Genomic DNA, 25,170 nt, shown 5'->3' with positions numbered 1-25,170 from the left:
TAGGTAAGACCCATTTTCACTTCCTGACCCAAGACAAGGTTTCCCCCCATTAAACAATCTGGCAAAACATCTGTGATCCCCAAAACCTCCTGCCATATGGCACTCTTCTCAGCTTTCTACCAAAAAACTTTATTTTTGCAAACTTAACCTTCATGTGAAAATATATACATTAGATTTAAATTATTTATAGGAGAAAGTGCTGCTAGTATAATGAAAATGTATGTCATTCTTAGAACAAACTCTTTTACCTATCCCTTGAATCTTGTAAATCGCATTTGTGAATCCATTCTTAAGTATCTCAAGAACCTTGTAACAACTTAATAGCCAATATGGAATAAATGGAAGTATCTTCCATCTCTACCTTCAGTGAAATGTCAGTCCAGTAAATCCGATTGTCTGTCACATCAAAATCCAGAGCAGAAGCTTCCTTGACTCCAGTGAGTGGAATAGCAACGTTGTTGTTGTTCGTTTCTAAAGAGATTCGTCTGATATCTGCTCTCCGAGAAAACAGCAGGAAAGCTTCTGGGACAATGCAGGTCTTCATATCATTGATGAGCTCTAAGCCTATGGGGCAAGCGCAGCGAAGGCCTTGTGGTCTGTACAGACAAAGATGGCTGCAACCGCCATTATCCTCTGCACAAGGGTTTGTACCTAAGCATACAACAAAGCAAAAGCAATCATTGCAAACGGAGTTCAGTTGGAAGATGAAGCCAGTCCTCGCATGCATCAACAACGCTATGAGTCCTTTAAGAAATACGTATAATTTTTCGCCTTTTACTCTCTGAATGAATTAATTTTTGCTCATTTCCTGTAATCCTTTAGAGAGATGTTACTCTGCTTGGCTGCAAAGCCAGTGCTTGTTTTCCTGACCCCATGAAACAAACCCAGCATTAGGGAAAGGGATCTGGACTCCAACAGCTACTGATGTTCCTGATTCACAGCACAAGCACTGAATGGTCAGTAAGTAAGCAAGCGTATGTTCTGCTGCCTTTTACAGTACACTGGTCCAGTTACATACCCCAGTTGTGTTCTTAGAGATGACAAATTTGCAGATCTACTTTCACATCTATTCAATGGCCTCACCTCTCCAGGATGCTAGTAAAGCAGCTCTTTGAAATAGTAACTTGTGTACCTGCACATGCTGGAAATCCACCTACTAAGAGAGGCCCAGCATTACCAAGCTCAATTAGCCAAACAGTTGGAAAGAGAGCTGCATTTAAAACACACACACCTTACTTAGGGCATCTTGTTAACGTGGCAGCAGCAATGCAAAGATACACCTGAACTACATTTGACTTTCCCTGGGGTGCAATCCAGACATGGCAGCAAGAAGCTGCAAACCCTATCCACACAGCAGGATATTCAGGGAATAGGATGAGTTCTGTGATGCTACAATTACACTGTTACCAGTGGTTGGCTAGCCAACCATAGTCAATTTAAAGCTAGATACTGCATTTTTACACCACAGACACTACAAGGCAGAAAGTACTTCTAGTTATTTTTAAAGATGATGAAAACCGCTGAAGTATTTTGCAGTATTAATGTGAAAAGCACTGAAGAGACTAAAACTGGCTCATTCTTAGCTTTTTGCATACTGGGAGCACATGTTCAGATTGCAAGATGAAAAGCTGCTACAGCTGCAGTTTCATAAACAGCTGGGCTAATCTAATAGCTGGCTGTTACAAAGAGAAGTTCTCATTTTCCATGATCCTTCTTCTCCCCTTACTGGATCCAGGGTTGTTCAGACCTATGAGCTGCTCCAATCCCCTAAGCAGCAGAAAATTATCCATTTTGGGGGATGCCTGGTTGTTTTTCAGCTGATACTCTTCCAAGTTAGAGAACTGAAGCACCTCATAAAAGACCTGCCCCATCCCACCAAACTGCAGCCTTAGGTTATCATGCAATAAAACTGGATTCTGCCCATTTCTAAAAATCTGACCTGGTACAAAGCGATATCTGCAGAACAGCACTGCTGAAATTTTCTATTTCATTTTACTTGCCTGATTAGTAGTCTCACTCACCAATTATCTGTCGGACATTTGTAGCTTTCAGGCCCATTAGATCAGGCAGTTGATCTATGATGATCTCTCTTTCTGCTGTGTGCTTATGAACGCGTTCAATACTGCGCCTTTGCCAGTCTGTCCAATAAACGTAGTCTCCCAGCAGCGTGAATCCAAAGATATGAGGCAGCTTGTCCTCCACCAGAACTCTTCTCCCAGTTCCATCAGCGTTCATGACCTATGGATACACACAAACTTATTATGTATACAGAATAATTCTGTCACTATTTATGAGATTAATTAAACCAGCTGCTCCACACTTACATGTCAAATTCAAAAAGAATCTGCTAGCCATTAAAATGCTATCAACGTTACACAGCAGTCTAATAAAACAAGACTGTATTTCAGCAGGTACTTACTCTAAAAACCACGGGGGATCCCTTATATATAAGGCTATTCTGACAAGCAGATCATAATGTGAAATTATGACACAACATTCCTTGTATTTGCTTTATGAACTAATATCATGTGTGCCTGTTGGAGGTTGCCCCTCTCATTTCTGACTTACGTCTCTTGATTTAGTTTTAAATGGGAGAGACACTGTGTTTCACATGAATGAAGACAAGCTTACAATGTCAAGGTGTCCTGGCTCAGCATCTTGTAGTCCACAGTCCCTCCCAAGTGAGCTTTGCCCAGGTTACAGATAGCAGTAAGAGGAGGCCTCACACAAATTCTGGGAGGCAAACCGTCAACATGATCTACAGAATATGTTTATATTCTCAAGTCTGAATGAGGAACCAGTTTTACATTCTTCAAAATTAAGTTCAGTATTTTTTGTACTAGAAGGAACAATAAAAGTCTGTAAATAATTGCATGCCTTTGATCAAGACACTTGAATTTACTGTGTCATTTTTCTCTACTGCTAAAAAGAAGTAATACCTAACTTCCTCAAAGAGGCACTGAAAGGATTAATTAAACATATGTATGCTTGTTCAAGTGATCAAGTACCTTACGAATGCCAAGTATTATTATAAAAAGTACCATAGTGACAAGAGTGGAAAGTCCTGTGTTTTAAAAGAAGCTTAAAAATGATTCAGCACTGCAATTTTATAGAAAGGTTCCTTCTGAAATATTTCTGCTTGTTTCAAGTTTACAGTTTAAGTTTACAGCATGTATACTCCCCTTCCAAAAAAAAGAAAAAACCCCAACCTTAATGTAAAAACTTCCCAAAATAATGTGATTCACAAAATTCAAGGTAGCATACTAATCCCTGAAACATTAAAACATCCTTCCCACTACCCAAGGATGTTCCAAGTTCAGGACTGGAAAAAGGGTGCCTTACTAAATCACTGTTTTCAAATCTCTCTCACTTGCCTTGGTGGAATTGAGATAGCCATAGACAAGTCTGTATGATTTCCCATTCCTCCCATGGCTCAAACCCAAAGACTCGTGCAATGACAACCTTCAGGATCAATTGGTTTAATAACTCCGGCTAGATGGATGATGTTTTGTGGTCAGAAGAATTTGAGAAATGAGGTTAGTTTGGAGCAACTCCTACCTTTTGTCCTCCCAAGCACAGATGTGGAGGGAGGAAAGGAACAGAGAAACAGAACTGAAACCCATACCTTTCTCAGCATACAGTATAATGTGCACGTTAATAAAATATTTTTAAGTTCACTGAAAAAGTGGAAGGACATGCCATGATCTTCAATTTGTCGTTAAGACTAGTCCCTGTCATAAACTTCCTGGCATTACTGCACTTAGTATGTTAGAATGGGTATTGAATCTTTATGAGCACATTTCCTACAGAAAAACGAAAGGGGCTCTGCATACTTGCTCGTTTGTAGGAACAAACTCCGTATTTACTTTTTTTAAAAAAAAGCTCATAATTACTCTGTGGAATTGGCTTACCAAAAAATCTTCAGTCTAGTAGTCTATGTCACGCTTCTACACATGCACTAATGCACATGCATGACAATAATAAGATAAGCATTACTTGAAATGCTTTATTCCTGCATTCTCACTAAGATCCTTTAGAAAGACAAGCACAGTACTTGCAGCTTCACTTTGTATCATGGTGCATTTACCATCCTAAAGCTGTAACTTAGGTCCTTTACACTGATAACCAAGTCCAAACATAGCTTTTCCTATCACAGATTGTTTAGCTGGGCTCAGAGCCCAGCATAATTGCCTAATTTCTGGACTTCCTTTTGAAAACAAGCTCTGCTATTCCATTTATTCTACTTCAGAAAATTTCAGCATCTGCTGGCTCTCTCAATTCCTAGCAGCATGCCTCCTACACTCTGTTTTGACAAATGAGGTTGCTAACCAACAGGCTAATGGTTAACTTTAGAACCAGGGACACAGATTTAACATCTGTAAGATAAACTGTGAGTTATAGTCCTTAAGCCCACCATCCCTTCAAGAAACCATCACCACCACCAAGCAAAACTGGTCATCCCCTTTTACCTTCCACCCTTTTTCTAACCATAACACAGTCACTTGCATTTCTGTGATGACTTGTTTCCCCCTCCCCCTTAAACTACAAAGATGAGCCATTTGCTTGCAACTAATTAATATATGGCAATTAGTGCTTGCTAAGCAGACCAAACATATACAGAATGGATGGATGTTGAAAAGTGAATCGACTAAAACCACACAGTAATAACAACTAAAACATCACTATCACACAGCAAGTATCTTTAGATACTACACTTTTTGCCCTGTACTTATAAAAGGAAGAAACTTCTGTATTTAAGGGGGTGCTTAACTACTGGCAAAGAGAATTAGTTGGAAGGTGTATGGTGTGAGGTGAACTTTCTTAGCAAACTTTCAATGGGGAGCTGTTCAAATAAGCTGCTTCTTATTCTGAAAGAAAGTCAGGAAAAGAGAAGGGAGGACTTCATATTAAGTATCTGCTTTTAATTAATTTTTGTTTTGCCACATACGGGTTATTTTGAAAGACAGCTTTATGCCACCTAGACAAAACAGATGCCTATCTGAAAGTACTTACACATACCTGCCACCCTACTCCCACTGCAATCTTACCTGAGCCCATCTGTGCAATATTACCCAACATAAACATCTGGCCATTAGCAGCTGGGTACTACCATATGAATAGTTCCATGGCACCATGTTGTCTGCACTCACTTCAGCTGCATTTTTTGAGATTTGAATAGAATTTCATCAATAGGCTACAGAACCAAACAGTCTGGTGTAAGGCAGAAGGAAAGTGGCAAGGGATATAGGGATAATACATATAATAAGCACAAGGGAAAAGAAACAATCACTAATCAACCAATTTCAAAGGATTTCAGCATCATCTCTTCACATACTGAAATTCAGGTGACCACTGAGTCCCAGCCAACACTGCTTTATGCATTCATTCCCCTTCTCCAGCCCCAGGTGGATCAGCTCATCGCAGTGAAGCCTAGCCCCACAGAATCCCCCACACGAGGAACCCACCTTCTGCTGCTACAAGGCAGCGTCGCCAGCGGTTTGTGCTGCCTTAACCACAATGTGGTGTGGGTTTCACATTCTGAGGCCGTTCTGAGTACTGCAAACCACAGTGAGAATATAGGCTACAACAGGAAACAGATGTGGTGCAACCACAAACACTACCTTTACTGAAAGAGCAAGTAGTTCCATTAAAAAAAAAAAAAAAAAAAACCAAAACAACGAAGTACAAAAATTAAATGGCCTCAGAAAAAAATACCAGATATCCTGCCTGTAGGGTAACGGCTTTGCTTATCCTAATAACGAATGCAAACCTATGGCCTCATGAAAATACAGCTTATTCAAAATAAATGAATTAATGCTGAAAACATGATTGTATCTTAAGATGCTGTACTTAATGGTCAGCAGGAACAATAAAAAAACAAAATTGAAGTATCACTTCTATTTTAAAATTACAGACTGGATTACACAGTGATACCGTCTAAGGGTCTCTCTTGCTGTCAGATACGCTGCATTCAATTCACTCTTGAATCTCAGTAATAACTGTGATAAATAGGCTAATGCAGTGAATTTACTTTTGTGATAACCTATGATTTGAATGTACGGTAGTTTACACTCGTAATTTGATTGGTTTAAGTGTAGAGCTCAATCATTACACCTACCCAATCTGTGAAAATAACGTTCAGCTCCGGTTAGAGCTCAAACCTATGCAGGGCCCCAAACAGGACTAGCAGTCTGCTCAGGTCTAGCAGACCAAGGCCAGTGGCAGTAGAGACTAGGCAGATACACGCTAGCTCATATCCACGGCACTGCGCAGATGCTAGTAAGAGAAACTGTTTGTCCCTATCAGGCCATACCTAGATTAATAGCAAACATAAGAGCCCAGTTCTACGAGATGCTAGACAGCCTCAGTACTGACAACTCCTGGAGGAGAAGACAGCACGCAGGCGCTGGAAAGAGCACTTTCCAGTGCAAATCTGGGAGACTGTCAGACAAAGCTGATATGATTTACGCATAATTAACCTAGTGCCATAAGCAGGGTGGTAGTGTGCAAACCGTTATCTTTCTTCTTAACTCATAAGCACAGTTTAATTTTGGGATGTAGAACCACAGAGTCATAGATCAGCCCAGGTTGGAAAAGACCCCGAAAGATCATCTGGTCCAACCTTTTGTGGGAAAGGAAGCCAAGATGAGATTATCTAGCACCCTGTCCAGTCACACCCTGAAAGCTTGCAATTATGGGGACTCCACCACATCCCTCGGCAGGTTACTCCAGTGAATTATTGCTCTCAATGTAAAATATTTCTTTCTTATATTGAGATGAAACCTCTCCCAGTGCAACTTGTACCCACTGCCCCTGTCCTCTCCATGCAGCTCCTTCTGAAGGGAGACACCCCATTCTCCTTGTAGCTGCCCTTTAAGTACTGGAAAACTGTGATAAGATCCCCCCTGAAGCCTTCTCTCCAGGGAGGATATACCTAAATCCTTCAGTCTCTCCTCACAGGGCAGGTTCTCCAGCCCATTGACCATCTTTGTGGCCCTCCTTTGGGCCCTCTCCCGTCTGCCTGCATCTTTTTTGAATTACAGGGACCAGAGCTGGACACAGTGTTCTAGGTGTGGCCTGACAAGTGCTGAGTAGAGGGGGATGATCACATCTCTATCTCTGCTAGCAACGCTCCTGTGGATGCAGCCCAGGATCTGATTTGCCTTTGTCGCTGCAGCAGTGCACTGGACTCACCTTCAACTTGTTGTCCACCAGGACACCCAAGTCCCTTTCAGCAAGGCTGCTCCCCAGCCACACAGATCCTAGCCTGTGCTGGGCTCTTGGGTTATGTCATCCCATGTACAGGACCTTGCACTTGTCTTTGTTAAACTTCACATAGTTCTTGCCAGCTCACTTTTCCAGCCTGTCCAGGTCTCTCTGGAAGATGGCTCTCCCTTCTAACATGTCCACCTCACCACCCAGTTTAGTGTCATCATCAAACTTGGTGAGAGTGCTTTCAATCCCATCATCCAGATCATTTATGAAGATATTGAACAGCATGGGGCCCAGTATCGATCCCTGGGGGACCCCACTTGTGACAGGCTGCCAGCCTGAGTAAAAACCACTGATCACCACCCTCTGAGTGCGGCCTGTGAGCCAATTCCCTACCCATCTTGCTGACCACTCATCCAGTCTGTATCTTGCCAGTTTGTCTGGGAGGGGGCTGTGGGAAACAGTGTCAAATGCTTTGCTGAAGTCCAGGTAAACAACATCCACTGCTCTCCCCCACGCTGGCAGAAAATGTTATTTTGTTGTAGAAGGTGATCAGGTTGGTCAGGGTGATTTGCCCTTGGTAAATCCGTGTTGGCTTTTCCCAATCACCTGCTTCATTTGGCTTGTGATATTTTCTAGGACTTGTTCAATTACTGTCCCAGGGACTGAAGTAAGACTAATGGCCCTGTGGTTTCCTGGCTCCTCTTTCATGACTCCTCTTTTGGATGCAGTAATAAATAATCAGGGAGGATGTACGTATCATGCATGCTAAGCTCTCTCTCAGGATTTTTGGAACAGAGGAAGGCGATAATCAAAAATTTATAAACAACAGCTACTAACTCTGTATCTTAAAAAAACTAAAGATTACTTCCAAGAATGAAATAGGCCTCTGTGATGGACTGAAAGGCCCCAGCTACACTACAAGATGTTGCCAGAAATTTATTTATTTCACAAATACACACATAACAGTAAAACAAAACCCAAAAAACCCCAAACAACTTCATCTGGTAGAATCCATAAACTGCTCTAATTTCAGATACAAACATCTCATAACAAAAGATTAACTTGAACATTAGCCCTGATTTTAAAAATTGCCAGCAAGTTTTTGGACAAACGACAGAGACCTTAGCCGTCTATTGATTTCTGAACTTCAGCACCTTTACCAGTACCAGCTTCCTAATCCTCAGAGAGGCCAGGAGACCCCACTTAATATACGGGACCTCAATTGCCCTGCTCAAGTACTGCTGCCATCACTGCGCCAGCTCTACAAAGTTTCTAGTGGGGGCCACAGCTGGAAACCATCTCTCCCCACTGACTCAGAGGAAGGATGCAATTGTAGCATTTATCTTCCTTCTGAAAGGATAAGGGAGTGCTCTGAGTCAGTGGCAATGCTTTACATGTCACGTGTCCCCAAATGCAGAACACCCTAGCTTGTTGTTTCCTTGGCACGTGTTGAAACATACTCTCAGATACATAGTTATGGTTTACCTTACAGCATGAAAAAAAACCCCAGCGATTTGGCTCAGAAATGTCACAGAAGGGAAGGTAAACTCTTCTCGAGCAGACCTTAAATGCTTGAGTCGTTCTAATGACAAGTTGGGTTTCTTGCAATAGTTTGAAAGACAGCAGAAAAACATCAGAAAGCATTACCACCTTCACAATTTCAACACGGGTCATGCTAACACACTCTAGGAATAGATACAACTAAAAAACAATGAGGTGAAAAAGTGAATTTCTCATGAGTTTGATCATTAACACTGATCCGCATAAGATGATTGCAAAGAAGTACGACTGTAAGACAGCTGTGAAATACTGAATTCAATACATATATCCCAGATATTTCAACATACCATTAAAAAAGATCTTGAACAGGGCCTGTATTATACCTGAAATAGTTTAAGAATATTCAAGGTTTAGGCTTAGTTACTTCAGCCCTAATTATACAATGATAAATACTTAGATGTGCTGTTTGTTTGATGCAACACATTGACTCAGTTCACGATGCTGCTAATCAAGGATATGACTGTTCATCTTCCACCTAAATGTAAATCAGTCTTACTATATCAGAGAAGTGAAAAACAACACTAACTGATTATATTTATTTGGTTAAGAAAAAAAGAAAACTGGGGCAGCATTTCTAAAAAATGATTCTAAAAGATAGCTAGAATGCCTTCTGAACATTACATTAGCATTTTTTCAGACTGGGTTTGAGAATGATGTATTTTCAACTTGCTTCTTTAAGCAACATAAACAAAACAGACCAGAATGATTTTAGTGTTATGGCTGCAGTAATATCATATGATTAACACAATTAACACATGTATCTACTATAAAACAGCTGCTCTAACAGAGGAAAAAAGGGAAATCCTGTCTAAATTTCCAGTTTTATTAGTCTTCCCCTCTAAAAAAAAGTCCTGATCAACTATGCCCTCTTTGACTGAGCAATCAAAACTTTAAACTCAACTTGAGACAATTATTCTGTCAGTGTCATTAACTTACTGTTAACAATATTTTCCCTCAATTCCAAAATGTTAAGGAATGTTTTAGAAGTCATCTCTTCACTGCATTGAAATTCTGAGAAATCAGCAGAAGGGATACCTGGAACCCTTTATATTTGTTTCAGAAACCAAATGCCTCCAGCCAACTCTACAATTTCTTACTGTTAATTGTTTTATAATAGCCATTATCAATTTCTAATTTAACAGTTACCCAGCAGCCTCAATTTCCTTTTGAGCTCTAATCATTTTTCCAAAGAATTCAAAATAAATTTTTCCTGAGCATGGATAATATTCCTAATAGCACTGCAGTGAAGATAAACATGTAAAAACAGAATAGAGATTAACTTCATAAATAGCCCTTTCTATCATGCTACAGACACTGTTATAAGCTCATTTCTTTCACAATAGGACAACTGTCCTAGCTCTCTGATCAATCAATGCTGACAGCAGAATTGTTTTCTCAGTGTTGAAATATAATTTTAGAAACAATCGGTTGGGTTTTCAATGAAATGGCTCAAGTCAGGTAGGGAAAGGAGTTCATAACCATTGTGATAATCAAATATGATGTCTCCTAGGCAATCTCATGCAATTAAAAAAAAAAAAAAACCAAAACAACAAAAAAACCCCCCCTGCATTTGTAAAGAACAGGCTAAGACAAAAAATTGAGCTGAAATGATGAACAGGATGAGATGAGATGTTTATCACAGGAAAAAAAAGAGGCTCGTCTGAGAAGATTCAGTGGTAAAACAGGTCAATAAAGATGCTTGGCTATGGAAATTAGTTTTGGTACATTAATACATAAAGTGGAGTGGCAACAGTCAGAGGGTGTTCCGTTACATGGGCACAGGCTAAAGGGGTACAAAGGAAGCTAATTACTGTGATTTTGCAACTTACCATTTGTCAACGAAATCCTATAAGCAACCAGACACATGCTTCGCAGGAAGCAAAGGAGACTAGCCAAGACCAACCTGAACCCCCACAGTGGTTTGGGGGACAGTTTTACAAGATTAAGTTCAGCAACACAACTTCTAATGCTCTTGCACATGGGCAAAAGCCTCTGTTCTCTCCTCGTCCTTCCCAAGGTACTTTCTTTCAGTACCTTGCCCCAGGAACTTCTTGTTTTTAATTTGTTCTCTACCCAACTTGGTGCTTTCCAGGCTCCTCCATAAGCAACTATAATTTATTTTTTCATAGAGGGGAAAAAATGTAGAAAGATTTCTGCTGTTTTGGCAAGTCCAAGTGGTTCATGGAACAGTCCAATGAGTGACTCAGCCAGTGCAAATCTGGGGCGATGGCTCTGGGATACTTCCTACTTTAGGTAGCAGTACGCTATTAGGTTGATTCACCTGCTCACTTTGCTAAATCACTTCAATTCCAAGGGTCTCTGCATGTCCAAAAGCTTGTTTTTCCACCATATGTATTTACCTGCCTAATAAAAGGTATGAACTTCCCTACAATCTTTTTCTCACAGACTTTGCGAAGTTACAACATCATGAATGGCATCAGAACAAAGTTTAGGTTAGGACTACAAAATCTCAGAGCAAAATAAAAAGCCTGTGTGAAGAAAGCTGAATAATTATTGAAAGGGATCACAAGGTCATGTGAATGCTTCTGAAGAAGCCCAAGTCCAAGAACAGTACAATCTTTTTTGTACAGTAATGCAACTAAGCTTGGGAGGAAAAAAAAAAAAAGCCAGAATATTGGAGAGTAAGGGATAACAGCAAACTGACAAACAGCACTCGGCTGAATCAGAAATGCAGAAGAGAGCTCAATGTCTCTTCACATCACTCTCCAGCTTGCCTTCAAATATTGTTTTAAGTATGTCAGACTCAATGAGGTCAGATGATGGCTCTAGTTATTTTAGTTTGAGGGATTTTTTGTGTTTTCCCTTAGGTAACCAATACGAACTGCCAGTAGAGGCTTGTTACTTTCTAGATGAGACAACAGTGTAAACTAAAATGCAATTTCCTAACTCCAATGGGAAAAATCTAGGAAGCACGTATGACACATTAGTGGGATCCAAAGGTTCTACTTCAATCGGCTCCATCTTAGGCCATTGGGAGCCATGAGGTTTACAGAGCTATATCATTAGCAAAACAGGACGCTCATCTGTAAGCAAAGCTTGTAAGAAACATCTCTGAATTTCCAACATGGAAAGTTTCGGCCAAGCTGCACAGATATATGCAACAACCAAGTCTGAGAAAGGTACACTTTTGCTATTAACAATCATGTGCAAAAAGGTAGTAGAAGCCAGCTCAAATGTGTCTTGAGTATGGGCATCTGCCTCTGACATGGCCACTCCAGGCTCTCCTTAGACTTAACAGAAAAGAATAGGTGCTTTTAGAGTAGGACTCATCTAATCTATTCTAAACATTTACTTTAGAGTAAAGCAAGCCACATAGCAGAAGTGCTGATTCCTGACATTTTCTATAAAGGCAACATAAGGCAACTTATTGAGTTGAAGATCTCTACATTTCGTTAGATGAAAACCACCAATAGATTTCAGGGAGAAATGCAGATCCATGACACAAGAACCGTTTTAAAACTGAACATCCAGGTCTTCTGTAACATCATGTAATTTTTAGGGCAGTAATTTTACCACTTAGAAAAATACCATGCTTGGTACTCAGATCACGGAGATAGGTTAGGTTTGGACAAGGGTTCTGGCTGTATCTACCCAAAACCTTCCCTCGGTATCCTCTTTCTGTTGCAAGGTGCTGGGAACCGCTCCCTGTTCCATTAAGGATGACAGCCTGTTGACAGCAGATCCCTCAGAACTTCTCTGAGAACTCATTTTTTACTTTTATATTAAAATGCTTTGAACAGCTGCAAAAGGTACATGCCTAAGTGACAATTCTGTAACACCATGCTCAAAAGCCAAAGCAAAAAAGGAATGTAATTTTTAAATTTTTTTTAATTTTTTTTTTTTTTTTTTAATATTAACAAGCTTACCGTGCCAGGAGGTCCCAGCTCAACATTTGGGATAAGAGGCCACTCAAATTCTTGTATCTGGTTCTTTGACAGTCAGGAGACTTTACTAATACGTGATCTATGGCTGTCATTTGTTTGCTTTGTAATATAGTTTTCCCATCTTGGTCTGCATCAGGAAATTTAATTCTTCCCTAGGTTCATCCAGAAGTTCAAAAGAAACCTCCCAAATGGAAATTATACAGAGTAGAAACTAATTGTTGGGTGGTTTTTTTTGTTTGTTTGTTTGTTTGGGTTTTATTGTTTGTTTCATTTTTTTAAATAAGCCCTTACTCTACTACTAATTTCAAAAATCTGTAATTTTTCTTAATGCAGGCCTAGCAGGCATTAAGAAATAGCTGGAAAATCTCTGACAAAGTGGGCTTTAAATTTGTGAAACTGGGATGGAGGAGAGGGATCTGCCCCTACCCTCTGCAGCACATACTTCTTGTTCTTTCCTGAATGAAGTTCCCAAGTGCCACAACTATCCAAACCAGGTTTGTGGCCAAAATTAAACAGTAAAGCAACTTCAAATATTTGTTTCAACTACCTTACTTCTCATACCTGCAAAAGCTTAATGGAAGTACACAAAAGCAGCTGTGTTCAACAGCTAGGAATTCAAATGTTTGTCCTTCTCAATTTTCAAACCTCTGCTTCAAACTAAAGGTGGATGAGGTAGGACCAGTAATCAGGCTTACACGTCATCAGCATTCCACAATACAAAGACTAAAGCTATGAGACAAGATTTCTCAGTCGGAAAATAAATGGTGAATGCTTAGAAAACAAAATTTCCTTATTAGGGTGGTGGTAAAATTGAGGGAGTTGTCATCAGAGGAAAATGTAGCCCTGCAATTTCAGGATTAGAATATGAATTAGAGCATTCTCTAGATGCCAAGCTATTAGCTCCTGGGTCAAACACAAAAAGGTACTCTCTGTTCACAATTTTTGTGCTCAAAAAAGTCTTAGCAGCATCCGCTTTCTGTTGTCCGACAAGGCTGGGTTCTGAAGACTTGTGTGTGCTTATGCTGAAAAACAGCAGGATATAAGACTTTCCATATTAATCATGAGGATTAGAGACAGTAATGCCAGGCACGGCTAATAGATTTGGGAATGCAGAAACACTTCAAGTTAGAGCTGCACTCAAAAATCACTAGATAATGGTTGGATCTGTATAGGAGGCAGGGAGTCCTTTCTTTAAACTCACCACTAGTAGGTGTAAGTGGGTGTCATCTCTGGCTCTGAGAATGGAGAATAGGAAGGAAGATGAATAAAGAAAAATGAAGCAAAGACTGAAAAATTGTGAGAAATCAGCCATATCATCATTATTTCCTTTCAACGCACACATCCACACATGCACGCAGCCATTTATAATTGCTTTATCAATATGAGCTTTGCTGACCATTTAAAATCCAACCTATGCCTTAAAACAGGTAGTGTACGTGCTCAGAAGACAAATATTCACTTGAGCAGGAAAACATAAGACCAATTCAACGGAGCAGATCATACATTTTTAACCTCATAGCACGGCAGGAAAATGCTTTAAACCTGTAGCAAGTCAATGAGAAATCTTCCCTACTGGTAAGCACAATAGCAGCCATCCATTTCAATAGAAGTTTATCAGCAGTGAAACCTGACCGAGATAAATGACGAAGCTGTTGAGCCACAGCCTGCTTCTGCCTGCTGCAGGCTGCCAGATAAAATGGGAACAAAAGCTCCCTGCTGTACCCCCTACCAGTCTCCATTAACCCCTGCTGATGCTTTATTATCCTCTGGGGGCTCCAGAACAGCATAGCATGAATCAGTGCATCAAAAATAAATAATAAAAGCTCGTATGTAGCACAAACAAACCAGAAACATAGCTTGCAAGAAACATTCATTTTGTGTAGCTCTGCAATTAAATAAAGGTTCTGAGGAATTCCACATACTAGAAAAAAAAGGAAAATAAAAGCACAACATATGTAAAATCACGTGTGAAAAACTACTTAAAGGCAATAGAGTGCAAGTACACAAACGTGTTTCACTTGCTTCTACGCCTCCTCCCAAATACATACAAACACACACAAGCAAAGCAGGGATCAGGCATATATTCTGATGTCTTCATGTCCAATTCCAAGTTTCATCTTCTGATCCTGTCACAAATCTCCTCTTTGTTGCACCTCATTCCTTCCATCCTTTCTCCAAATGTAAGTTTAAAACATTAACTGAAGGTTGAAGCACCTTTTACTAAACTGATATAAAAAATGGATGGGAAGGGCCGGGAAAGTGTTACAAATCTCCTCAGGGTTCATGGTTGCCATAGGAGAGAAAGGCAGTGGGAGGAAAAGGGAAGACTTGAAATGTTAGTAATATTTTAGCTATCGTAGATTTAGACAGTGTCATTGCAGCCTGAGATTTCTGTAGCCTACCATAAAAAAGTCAATCTCTCATAAAAGATTACAGAGAGGCCACACAAGATCCTGGGGAAAATTCACTAAGATTCATCAGTGAAGAAACTCACCACCACATTTGCATTACTTAGCACATTAGAGGGTGGGCAGGGGAGGATCTACTTTAGACTGATCCATTCTCTTGGATGAACACCCCCTCTTCATCCTATAGAGCCTTTTCATTTACTAATTACAGAAGCTGTACCGAACTTGCACTCTGATCTACCACTATCAGAGGTCATCGATTTTCAACCCATTTCTGCCCCTCTGAAGTGCAGTTAGGTAGCAGCAATATTACATCTATGGAAGAACATGAAGTTTTTCCTAAAGCTAATGCAACAAGCCAACAGAATGAAGACTCCCCAGACCTTCAAGGAATAGAATGGCCTCAATCCAGGGAAAGAGAGGCTGTATGGGTTCAATCCAAAGGTCCACCCATCCCAGTATCCTGCCTCAGAGAATAATCAAGACTTACACTTACAGAGCAGCAAAATAAAGCAAATACATACTGAAACTTTACAAGAAGCCTTTTTGATTCTACAGCAATTTACATTTCAGTGATTTGTGGTTCAGAAGGCAATTCTATTTTCTAGCAAACTGCAGTGGAATTCCCTTCCACAGACTTACCCAGTCTTCCCAGGAACACATGTAAGCTTTTAACATCCACAGCCATTTCCACAACTTACCACACACTGTTTAAAGAACCATATGCTTTTGTTTGTTCTGCACCCATCATCTGCCAGTATCATTTACAAATACCAATTTTTTCTATCAAAAAATGGTGTGCGTGGGAAAGTCCTGGTCACCTTATACATAATTTTCTTGATTTTATAGATCTCTGTCACATACCCCTAAATTAACACCTTCTGCAATAAAAACTAAACCAAATCCTCAAACAAAACTAAAATCCAAAAATGCTGAAGAAAAACTGTGGGAGAATTTCTTCTCTGTTGCTTTAAAGGTTTTAGCCAGGGTTTTCCAAGATTTTGTGCACATTGATAAGAGTTAACAAATGTTAACTTTTTATAAAAAGCAGCAGCAGTAAAATCATAACTCTAACACTTGGAGCCTCATAGGAAAAAAATAACTAGAAATTCTGAAAACTTAAGATGATAAATCTTCTCTGATGCCCTGCATAAATGTTACATGACAACCTGGAACAAACTCATTCTGCTGGCTTACATTGGTTTAAAAACAATGAAATGGAAATTGTCCCAGCAGATTTTGTGCCAGATCAGATATCTTCTGTCCTGCCACAGACACTGTAGTGTTGGCATAAACACTGTATTATGTGTTCTAGCCAGTTTGACAGAATTGCAGCAGTGAGCTCATGCCTGGTCTAGATGAAAATTTCTACCACACACTGATCCAGCACTGAACAGAATCATTATTAACGAACATGGAACTGTGGTCTAAGTAAGACTGAAGCACATGAAAAGATCTCGATGTTTTGGCAAGCATGAGAGTGGAGAATGCCTAACTTTCCTTTTGCAAAATACATTCAAGCCCAAGACAGTATCAGGGCTGAAGCGCTCAATCTGTTATAAACAAATCTCTAATCATAGCTAAGACTCTTTTTACCCTCTCTTCTCAGAGCTGGTATAACATTAGGTGAGTTATAGTCTATAAATCTTGTTTTCAGGACAAAGAAAACCGTGCTCCCTGAGGCTCTCCCAACAAGTACTTCAGAGCATCTCACCTTGCAGGACTGGAGTTACTTTGACTCTGAAGGAGAACAAACAGTTATGTGACCTTCCAGTGCAAGACTATGACTTCACATTGACTTATTTGAAGTTATAAATAAATAAAACAATTTCATAAGGCTAGAGAAGATATTGTGCCTAATATGGTAAGTGCTGAAAATTATTTGCAATGGTAAGGATTCACTAAGGAAAGCTATAATTCATCAAAAGAAATGTAAATCTACCAGGATATAGCAAAAGCTAGATGATGCTACTATGCACCAGGCAGTAGCCAGGTCTCCTGCTTTCAGATAAACTTCTGCCTTTTGATAGTAAACTGAACAAATACTAAACAATGCTATTTTCTCAGACTGACAGAGATGATAAATGTCAAATTTGTTCCACAAATATTATGTAACAAAATAAACACAAAATTTTCAATGTGGGAGAGGAAAAAAACCGGCATTTTTGTTTTCAATTAAAAGTTTCAGCAGAACATACCAGAAAGAAAGGAAAATCTATCCTCTCGCTAGAACCCTAATAAAACAAGGGAGATGCACAGTATAGAGGATTCATGGGAGTAAAAATAATTATATGTGAAATGAGATTTATTTCTTTAAAATATGTTCTACTAGCATCTAAGCTGAGCAGCACAAAGAATGAAAGAAATTTTTTTAACCTACAAACATTACTCCCAGTAAAAAGCTTTTTTTCCTGATGACCTAAGACTTTACTTACTTAACGAATCCTTATCACACATTCTTAAAAAGAGGGATCTACTACATGGATATAATTTCCATTTTACACACACAAAAATGGAGGAAGAATAGCGAGTAACTTGCCCAAAGACAGAGAAGAAACTGAATTGTTTCTTAAAGCACAAAGCAACCATTATCCCATTGCCCTTCCGGGCTATATCAGAATTTAAACACCTAGAAAAGTAGAGTAACTACATTCTATAACTCCATGGAATTAAAAATGCAGGTGCAATTACAAACCTCTATTTTGTCCGTTTTGGCATCTCCCCAGTATATTTTGCTTTCTGCATAATCCAGCGCCAGTCCATTTGGCCAGCCAAGCGAGGTATTCACCAGCACAATTCTGTCTGAGCCATCTAATGCTGCCCTCTCGATCTTTGGGATTTCTCCCCAGTCAGTCCAATACATGTACCTGCAAAAGAAACCAAATCTTAAGAACTCTTATTAATCCAGACTTTCAGTATTCACATAGCTTCTTCTGGACTACCGTTCCCCGAAACCACACTGCACACAAAAAAGTACATTTCTAAGCCAAATATATTTCCTTACTTAAGTTAGGATGCCCAAACCATTCAGAAAGCACTGACATGTAAACAGACTGTCCCTTTACAGAAAACTCCTGTATCAGTCTGCTCAGCAGGACAACATAACCAGTGCTATTAGCTACAATAAGCAAACAGGTCAATACAGTCCCCAAAAATATTTTTAAACAGAAGAATAAAACCTCAAGACACATAAGATGACTAGCCAGGCAAAGGAAAGCAGCAGTCCCTGTGCCTCAGAGCCTTAACTTCCAAAGAATCCCAGTATTTTCATTTTGAAGACTCAGAAGTTTATCATTGCATCTGCATACAGGTAGACAGTTCACATCTGCATACAGGTAGACACAGGTATCTTCTTTACATGACTAATATTTAAAAAATGCTCACGAACAGCTGCTCACCCAACCATGGGATCCAGCACAATAGCTCTGGGTTCTTCCAGGTCTTCTGATATCAAGATTTTTCTCATGGTCCCATTAAGCCTTGTGACTTCAATACGGTCTGTGCCAGTGTCAGTCCAATACAGATTTCGGGCAACCCAGTCCACAGCAATGCCATCAGGATGTGCGATCTGTGCTGTGACAACAAACTGACTACCTGACCCATCAATGAACGAGCGGCGGATGGCCCTAACTTCATCATCGGTCCAATAGATATATCCTTCCAGAGGATCAAAGTCAATGGCGATGGCATGACGGATGTCCTCCAGTGGCAAAACGATGTCTGTAAAATCTGGGGTGTCTAAGGAAATTCTCCTCAAATCTGTCCGGCGGGCTAGAAGCAGCAGTTCAGTGGCACCTACATGAACAAGGCAAAACCACAACCATCTTACAAACACTGTACAGTAAGCCTGTAAATAGTGAACCTGATTTTGCACCATTTGGTACAAGCTAGTCTAGCTACCTTGATTTCACAGGACCTAACCAAACTGATGGGCACCAGCACAGAGTTCCACTCACAGGATTCAAATGTGAGGTTATTCTTCTGCAGAACAAGTCAGAGATGTGTTTATAGAGAAAATTCAGTGGTCATTTCCTTGTCCAATTATGCTGGACATGTTTTCTATCCGTATCATTCCCTCCAAAGGTACTGAAATGGATATGCAGTGATGCTGCTGCTATTTTATGCAAATCAACAGATGGCCTGCAGCCTCTTAGATGAAAAATTAATTATATAAATAATTTACTGACTGTTTGCTGTTGTTGGTATAGGGGACAACCATGACAAACAAGCTGCATGTTTCAACAATACCCTGAGAAGGGGAAAAATGTAACACAGAACACCACAAGTAAGTCTCCTTTGAGAAACTCCTATCAGAGGAATCAGATTTTGGAACTGACAACTGTCCCGTGACCACGCAAAGCAGGAGGGCTGTCAGCTTCTCCCATGTTTGTTCAGAGCAAGCTTATTGAATACATGAAGATAAGTAACAGTGTGTCTTATAAAGTAATTTTGAGCTGAAGCGTACAAAAGCCTTGCTGGCTTTTAGGTCAAAAGTCAGAATCACAATAAATAACTAAGATCAGCTTGCACTGCAGAAGGTGTTTTCACATAGGGCAACACAAGCTCTTTAATGGTACACATGCTGGCCATCTGATCAATGACAGATGTACTTATTGTCTATTCTAATTCATTCTCGTTTCATTTTCTATTCTATGTCACTAGATTTCAGTGTAATGAAGGATAAACAACCACCACACCCCATTCCAATTAAATTGGCTTATCAGTTTGGAGTCTCAGGGAGATAAGAGCAGCTCAGGCCTCAGGGAAGCCTGAGCTAAGGTGAAAAATGTGCGCATCCTAATACAGGGAAAGTGTTGTTGCAATGGCTCTCCTCAAACAGCGAGAGGAAAGGGTTTGGCAGGGGCTGATGTAGGTGTGAGGACAGAAGGGATGGGGGACGGGGGGGAGGGGATGGGGACGGGGACGGGGGGGAGGGCAGGAAGGTTTAGGAAAATAAATGTGTAAAGATTGCAGTGGAAAAGAGCCATCGCCAAGCCACATTCTGCCCATGTCTTGATCTTGATCTTACAAAGGTATAAATAAGGGCTAGAAGACGAAAAGAGCAACAACTAAAGCAAGTCGCTGATCAAAAAAGAATTTTAGTGTCTGATGCCAAATTTCTTTTTAAAAAAGTCAGTAATTGTTGTTGGTGCTAGATGAAACCTCACTGCCTGCCAAACTTTGGAGAGATGCCAAAGCAGCCATTGCTTCATTTACAGCAAGTTTAACACATTAAAAACATCTAAGCCACTTTCACAGTGCTGCAAGAAACAGCACCTTTCAACAACTGAAGTTGAGAATATTATTACAAGTGTTCCCGATTGGTAGTGCAGAACAGATTAAGATCAGCTTTGGGATCCTCTGTCCTAAAACACCTTGTGTTCAGAAACACATGTACACACTACTCAATTGTTCTTCTAGTGAATAATTCTTATGCATTAATTAATATCAGGAAGGGGGAACCTGTAATTACATGTCTATGCATCCTTCAAAATAATGTAAAGCATGTGACATAGTAAATGGAAAACAGGCATGTTAGTAAGATTTTTTTATAATTACAGAAGCAACTAATCTTGTCACAGCAGCCTATATGTACATCTGTGTTTGTTGCTACTAAATATATCAAACAATTCAGCATCAAGATCCAAGCATTCAGCTGCATTATGGTCGTATAAAGTACTAATACATAACTAATTCCAGCTATTTAGGTTCAAGTAAGAAAGAAATCTCTAATACTTTCTTTCTTACCAACTTCACGGTCATTTATCCAACTTACCTTTTAAACAGAACTATGAAAATAATATTAAAAAACTCAAACAATAATACCTTTTTTGCATTATCCAGTACAATTAAGGTTGAGCAAACGCACCAACCTCAGATTTCTAAACAGGTAGAAAGCTACATAGTCTACCATATACAGAAAAAGTGTAAGGTATAATTTAAAAAAAATTTGTGTGCTCTAGCTGAAGTTGACAGTCATTCTGAAGGACCAATGCCAGGTCCCCAGAAAGACTCAGTTACTGAATACAACCATGCCTTTGCTGAAACTCACCCTTAAAATTGACCAATTGACCTTCCAACTCTTCTCAAAGGTGAATAATTTCAACAGCTTCAGTATCCTGCTTTCGGGTTGCAACACTGTTGCTTAGTCAAATAACGCAGTGTGTCTAAGCTTTAATTCAGCATCGAGAAATGACTGGCTTTCAGCTAACCCGTGTTGCGCTCTGGATCCCTGAGCTAAGAATTTCATGGTCTTTATTCCGAGGGCTCAGCTAACATTCCAGCCCCCACCCCTCCAATCAAGCAATAAAAAGTTTAAAGCTTTCTTTAGAGCCATTACCCACCCATTTGCAAACCAACACCTCAGCTGCTTGGTTAGATCACCAGTCATTCTGGTCAGGAAAAAGAAACTGAGTAGCAGAGAGCACCCCTTGCCTTGTCCTGACAAGAGCAAAACCAGCAAATACAAGAGCTGGGCACATTTACGGACCGATCCCATTACCACCTTGATAACAGGCAATACAAAAAGGCGATCTCAAAACTAAAACAAACAATTTGCATTTGTGGCAAACACCAGCTGTACAAAGTTTACCTGGCGAGGCACTGATCACCTCTCAGTCAGAAGACTGCTCAAGGTACTCAGGGTTGCCAGGACGTAACTGAACCAATTTTGTTCAACTCTATTCCAAAGACCAGTTACGATACAAAAGCTAAAATGTGACAGCAGGATCTCCAGACTTCTTCACTGTGCCTCTCTAGGAGAAACCCTGCCTCTAATGACGAGCATGATGGAGAACATCATGGGTGTGGAACCATATTTCAAAAAAAAGAATTAAAAGGCAGGAAAAGACAATGCAGGTTGCCTGCCAGCATAATTTTTTTTTTCTTTTCAATTTATCAGCACTTACTGGGAGACTGGAATGAGCCACAAACATATAAAACACCTCAAGCCTCAACTGGCTCAAACGCTTTCAAAAGGTGCACCGAGGCTGCAACCAGAGCTCTGACCTCAGCGTGCATATGCAGACCCGAGGCAGTTTTTCCTCTAGACACCTCGGACCGCACATACAAGGATGACGTGGCCCAGGCGAACACACAGGGGACCTGGAGCAGAGTTTACTGCCCGCACGGCTGCCTTCTCTCTAGCTACTGGCGATCGCTGCTGCACCCAACACGAGCACGCCTGTAGGCACAAGTGCATCTCAAAGACAGTGCTGGGTTTGAGGGCACAGACCACCAGGTATGCTGGGGTGTGCGCTCACAGCCTGCAAACCGCCGTGCCGAAAGCTCCCATGCAGACGCTTGCAGGCAGAGTATGCATATGGCTGTTCCATATTTAAAGTCAGGTCCTTCTGCTTGCCCCCCTTGATGATCTTCCACACAATCCTAAGTGATCTTAGCAACCCACAACTTATTTTTAACAAAACCCTCCCAAACTATTCAAATTGGGGACCAAGGTCAAGATTCTTTTTGCAGTGCCTCAAGTCATGGGGTATTCAGGATAGTTAGCAATTTTTCCAAAATCAAGTCCCTTACTTGGGACATAAAAGCTTTATTCCAGACTCTTAGTTTTGAGAGCTTTAGCCTACTTTTACTAAGCACTTTGAAAGCTGGGATTACAAGCTCACGGATGGTGCATTACATTAGTCCTGGAACTAATACTTTCCTCAAAAAGTCACTATTAAAAATCAAAATACTTTATGTGCTAGCTGAAGTTAAGGGAAGGGGGAGAAAAGGGGAAACAGAGCAAGCATGCAGCGTAACTTTAAAGTCCAATGTCTAATGCCCTGCTAACCTTTACAATTAATTACATCTTCTCAGTGATATACAGGCCTCAGTCATTTGTAAGTTATTGAACTTAAAAACCATCATTGGTTGCTGAGGCTAGTACAGCTACACAGACACACGCTCAGGAATTCACACATAAGAAGTGCTAGACCTAGGACATGTATAATGCATCCTCTGTATCTGAGAAATCAAGATGATTAATACATCCTCAATAGAATTACCACACATTTGACTAAAATATTTCTTTCCTAAATGTCTTTCCCCAGTAGTAAAGTCACTAGTGTCAGAGAGCCCTTGATACTACAATACAAACAAGATTTTTTTCATCTAGACAAGCTCAACCTTACAACTACAAAGACAAAAGGACAGGTAGCTGAAATTAATCATGTATTTTTTCTTTCCTTTAAAAAAAAAAAAAAAAGAAATAATTACGGCGTTAAATTAACATCTTGATCTCTGAAGTCAAATCAGGATTCTGGCTATTCCCAACAAAGCAAATTTCCCGCTCGTCAGCCCTAAATTGCACAAGGAAGTGCAAATTTCTGACTACTGCCTCCAGGCCTACAAAGGAAACGGGATGTGAGCGTCGGTGGGCAAAATAAAGACTCTCTGCCTGGAAGAGAATGGAATGGCCAAAGCAAGGCTGAAATGGAAGTCCGAAGCAGTGCTTTTTCTTCATGAAGAAATTTGCATCTCCTTGCTCAGCTGAAGTCACTATTGGTTTTCTCAGTACAAAGCATACATCTGTATTGATAGTAGCAAATGCGGGAAATAAGTAAAATTCACTACAAGCAAAGACAGAAGCTGAGCCCATGGACAGAGACATCTTTGAGCACTAATAGGAACGTAACTCCAATGACAAACTCGTAAGACAAACCTAAATTTTCTTATAAAAATGACTACCAAACAGGTCATTTAAACGTAGCACTGCCAAACTCAGCAGTGCCTGTAATACTGAAAAAGAGAAATCCCAGTATATCCTGCAGCAGAGGACAATAAATTACCAAGAATACGACAACAGTAGGTAAAAGCTCCCTGGGTAAAAGTGCCTGGGTGCTCAGATAGGACTCTTCGTTTTGGACGTTAGTGACCAAGGAATAGCTGGCCATGAAAACTGCTTATTCTGCCCCTCTTTTCTTTGAGGGATAGGGTTTTACAAACTTTCACCTAGACAATGAGCGAGCTAAGGGCTTGCTAAAAGCCCAAATCTCAGTTAAATAACTGTTTTGTTTTGTAAGAGGAACAGAAATTAGGACACGAACCACCAGCCAGTATTATCAGTTATTAGAAAAATAGCTACTTTTATTCCAAGTTATCACCCTTTCCTGAAACACTATGGAGAAGTGTTTCTAAATGGGGAGGTGGGGGTGGGGTGTGTATTACATTCATAGCTCTCACAAGAAATGGTAAAACTCCTCTAAGGTGTGATGGAAAAAAAACTACAAAAAATGGAGAAACTAACACTGGGAGAAAGGGGAGGGAGGAAAAGATTTCCTATAAACCAAGATTATTCAAAAATGCTAGGTTGTCATGGAAACTGCTCAGGGAGGGTCAGCCAGCCTCACCTTTGGCTGCAAGGATCATCCGTCAATGCCAAAGCACTGCAAACACCACAAACACGCACTCAAAATTCACCCGTCAAAATCTTTCCAGTCCAGGCCGGTGCTCTCATCAGCACAGCATGAAATGGAGTTCTGTCCTCAAAGAGGCTCCTTTCAGCATGAAACATTTTGGTTTAGGAACCAGTCTGATTTTAGTCTACTGCTAGAAGACAGTCTTAAAGAAGAGAAACTCTTAGCCTCATTTTTCACCTTTCTTCACCTGTAAGTCATTCCCCCTCCTTCCCTTCCCAAAAGTCATACATATGTTCTAATTGCAAATGGGAATTTAATCCTTCAGTGTTTCAGCCTGTTGCAGCAAAACAGATAGATACTGAAACGATTCAAGGTAAAAATGTGCAGTTCTCAGGGTTCAGCTCTATTTTCACAGCAGATATTGTAAACAGGCAAGTACAAAGAGGAAAAAAAAGCAACCCAAGAAACCACAACCCCCACCCCGCACCCCCACCTGAAAAAGAGAAAATAAATTTACTTCCCCAGGGTCACTGAGCAGCCTAAGAAAGGAAGTCAACACACAAACACATACAGATTTACATCTCAAAATCTGGTCTGCGGCTAGTCTGGCTCTGTTTGACTGCCATGCTCTCCTCCCTTCCCTGAATCAATAATTGCAGCCTTCGCAACTACGAGAAGAAATTCCAGTGAATCTCTGCCTTGAAGAGCTCTGGAAAGTTG

At 40.3% G+C, this 25,170-nt stretch overlaps 1 protein-coding gene across 1 annotated transcript in view; it reads right to left on the bottom strand.

Annotated features, from left to right (window-relative positions):
- The window catches only part of LRP6 (LDL receptor related protein 6), a 128,019-nt gene that overhangs the window by 29,436 nt on the left and 73,413 nt on the right, over positions 1-25,170 (bottom strand). The window contains exons 6-9 of the mRNA XM_082311049.1: positions 18,487-18,883; positions 17,784-17,955; positions 2,022-2,238; positions 362-651 (exon numbers count right to left, since the gene is read on the bottom strand). Of these exons, the coding sequence (XP_082167175.1) occupies positions 362-651; positions 2,022-2,238; positions 17,784-17,955; positions 18,487-18,883 (1,076 nt within the window). The remainder of the gene's footprint in view (positions 1-361; positions 652-2,021; positions 2,239-17,783; positions 17,956-18,486; positions 18,884-25,170) is intronic.

This window comes from Platalea leucorodia (assembly GCF_965183815.1).
Source record: "Platalea leucorodia genome assembly, chromosome: 4".
Taxonomy (NCBI): domain Eukaryota; kingdom Metazoa; phylum Chordata; class Aves; order Pelecaniformes; family Threskiornithidae; genus Platalea; species Platalea leucorodia.
This window is presented reverse-complemented; position numbering and strand designations above follow the sequence as displayed.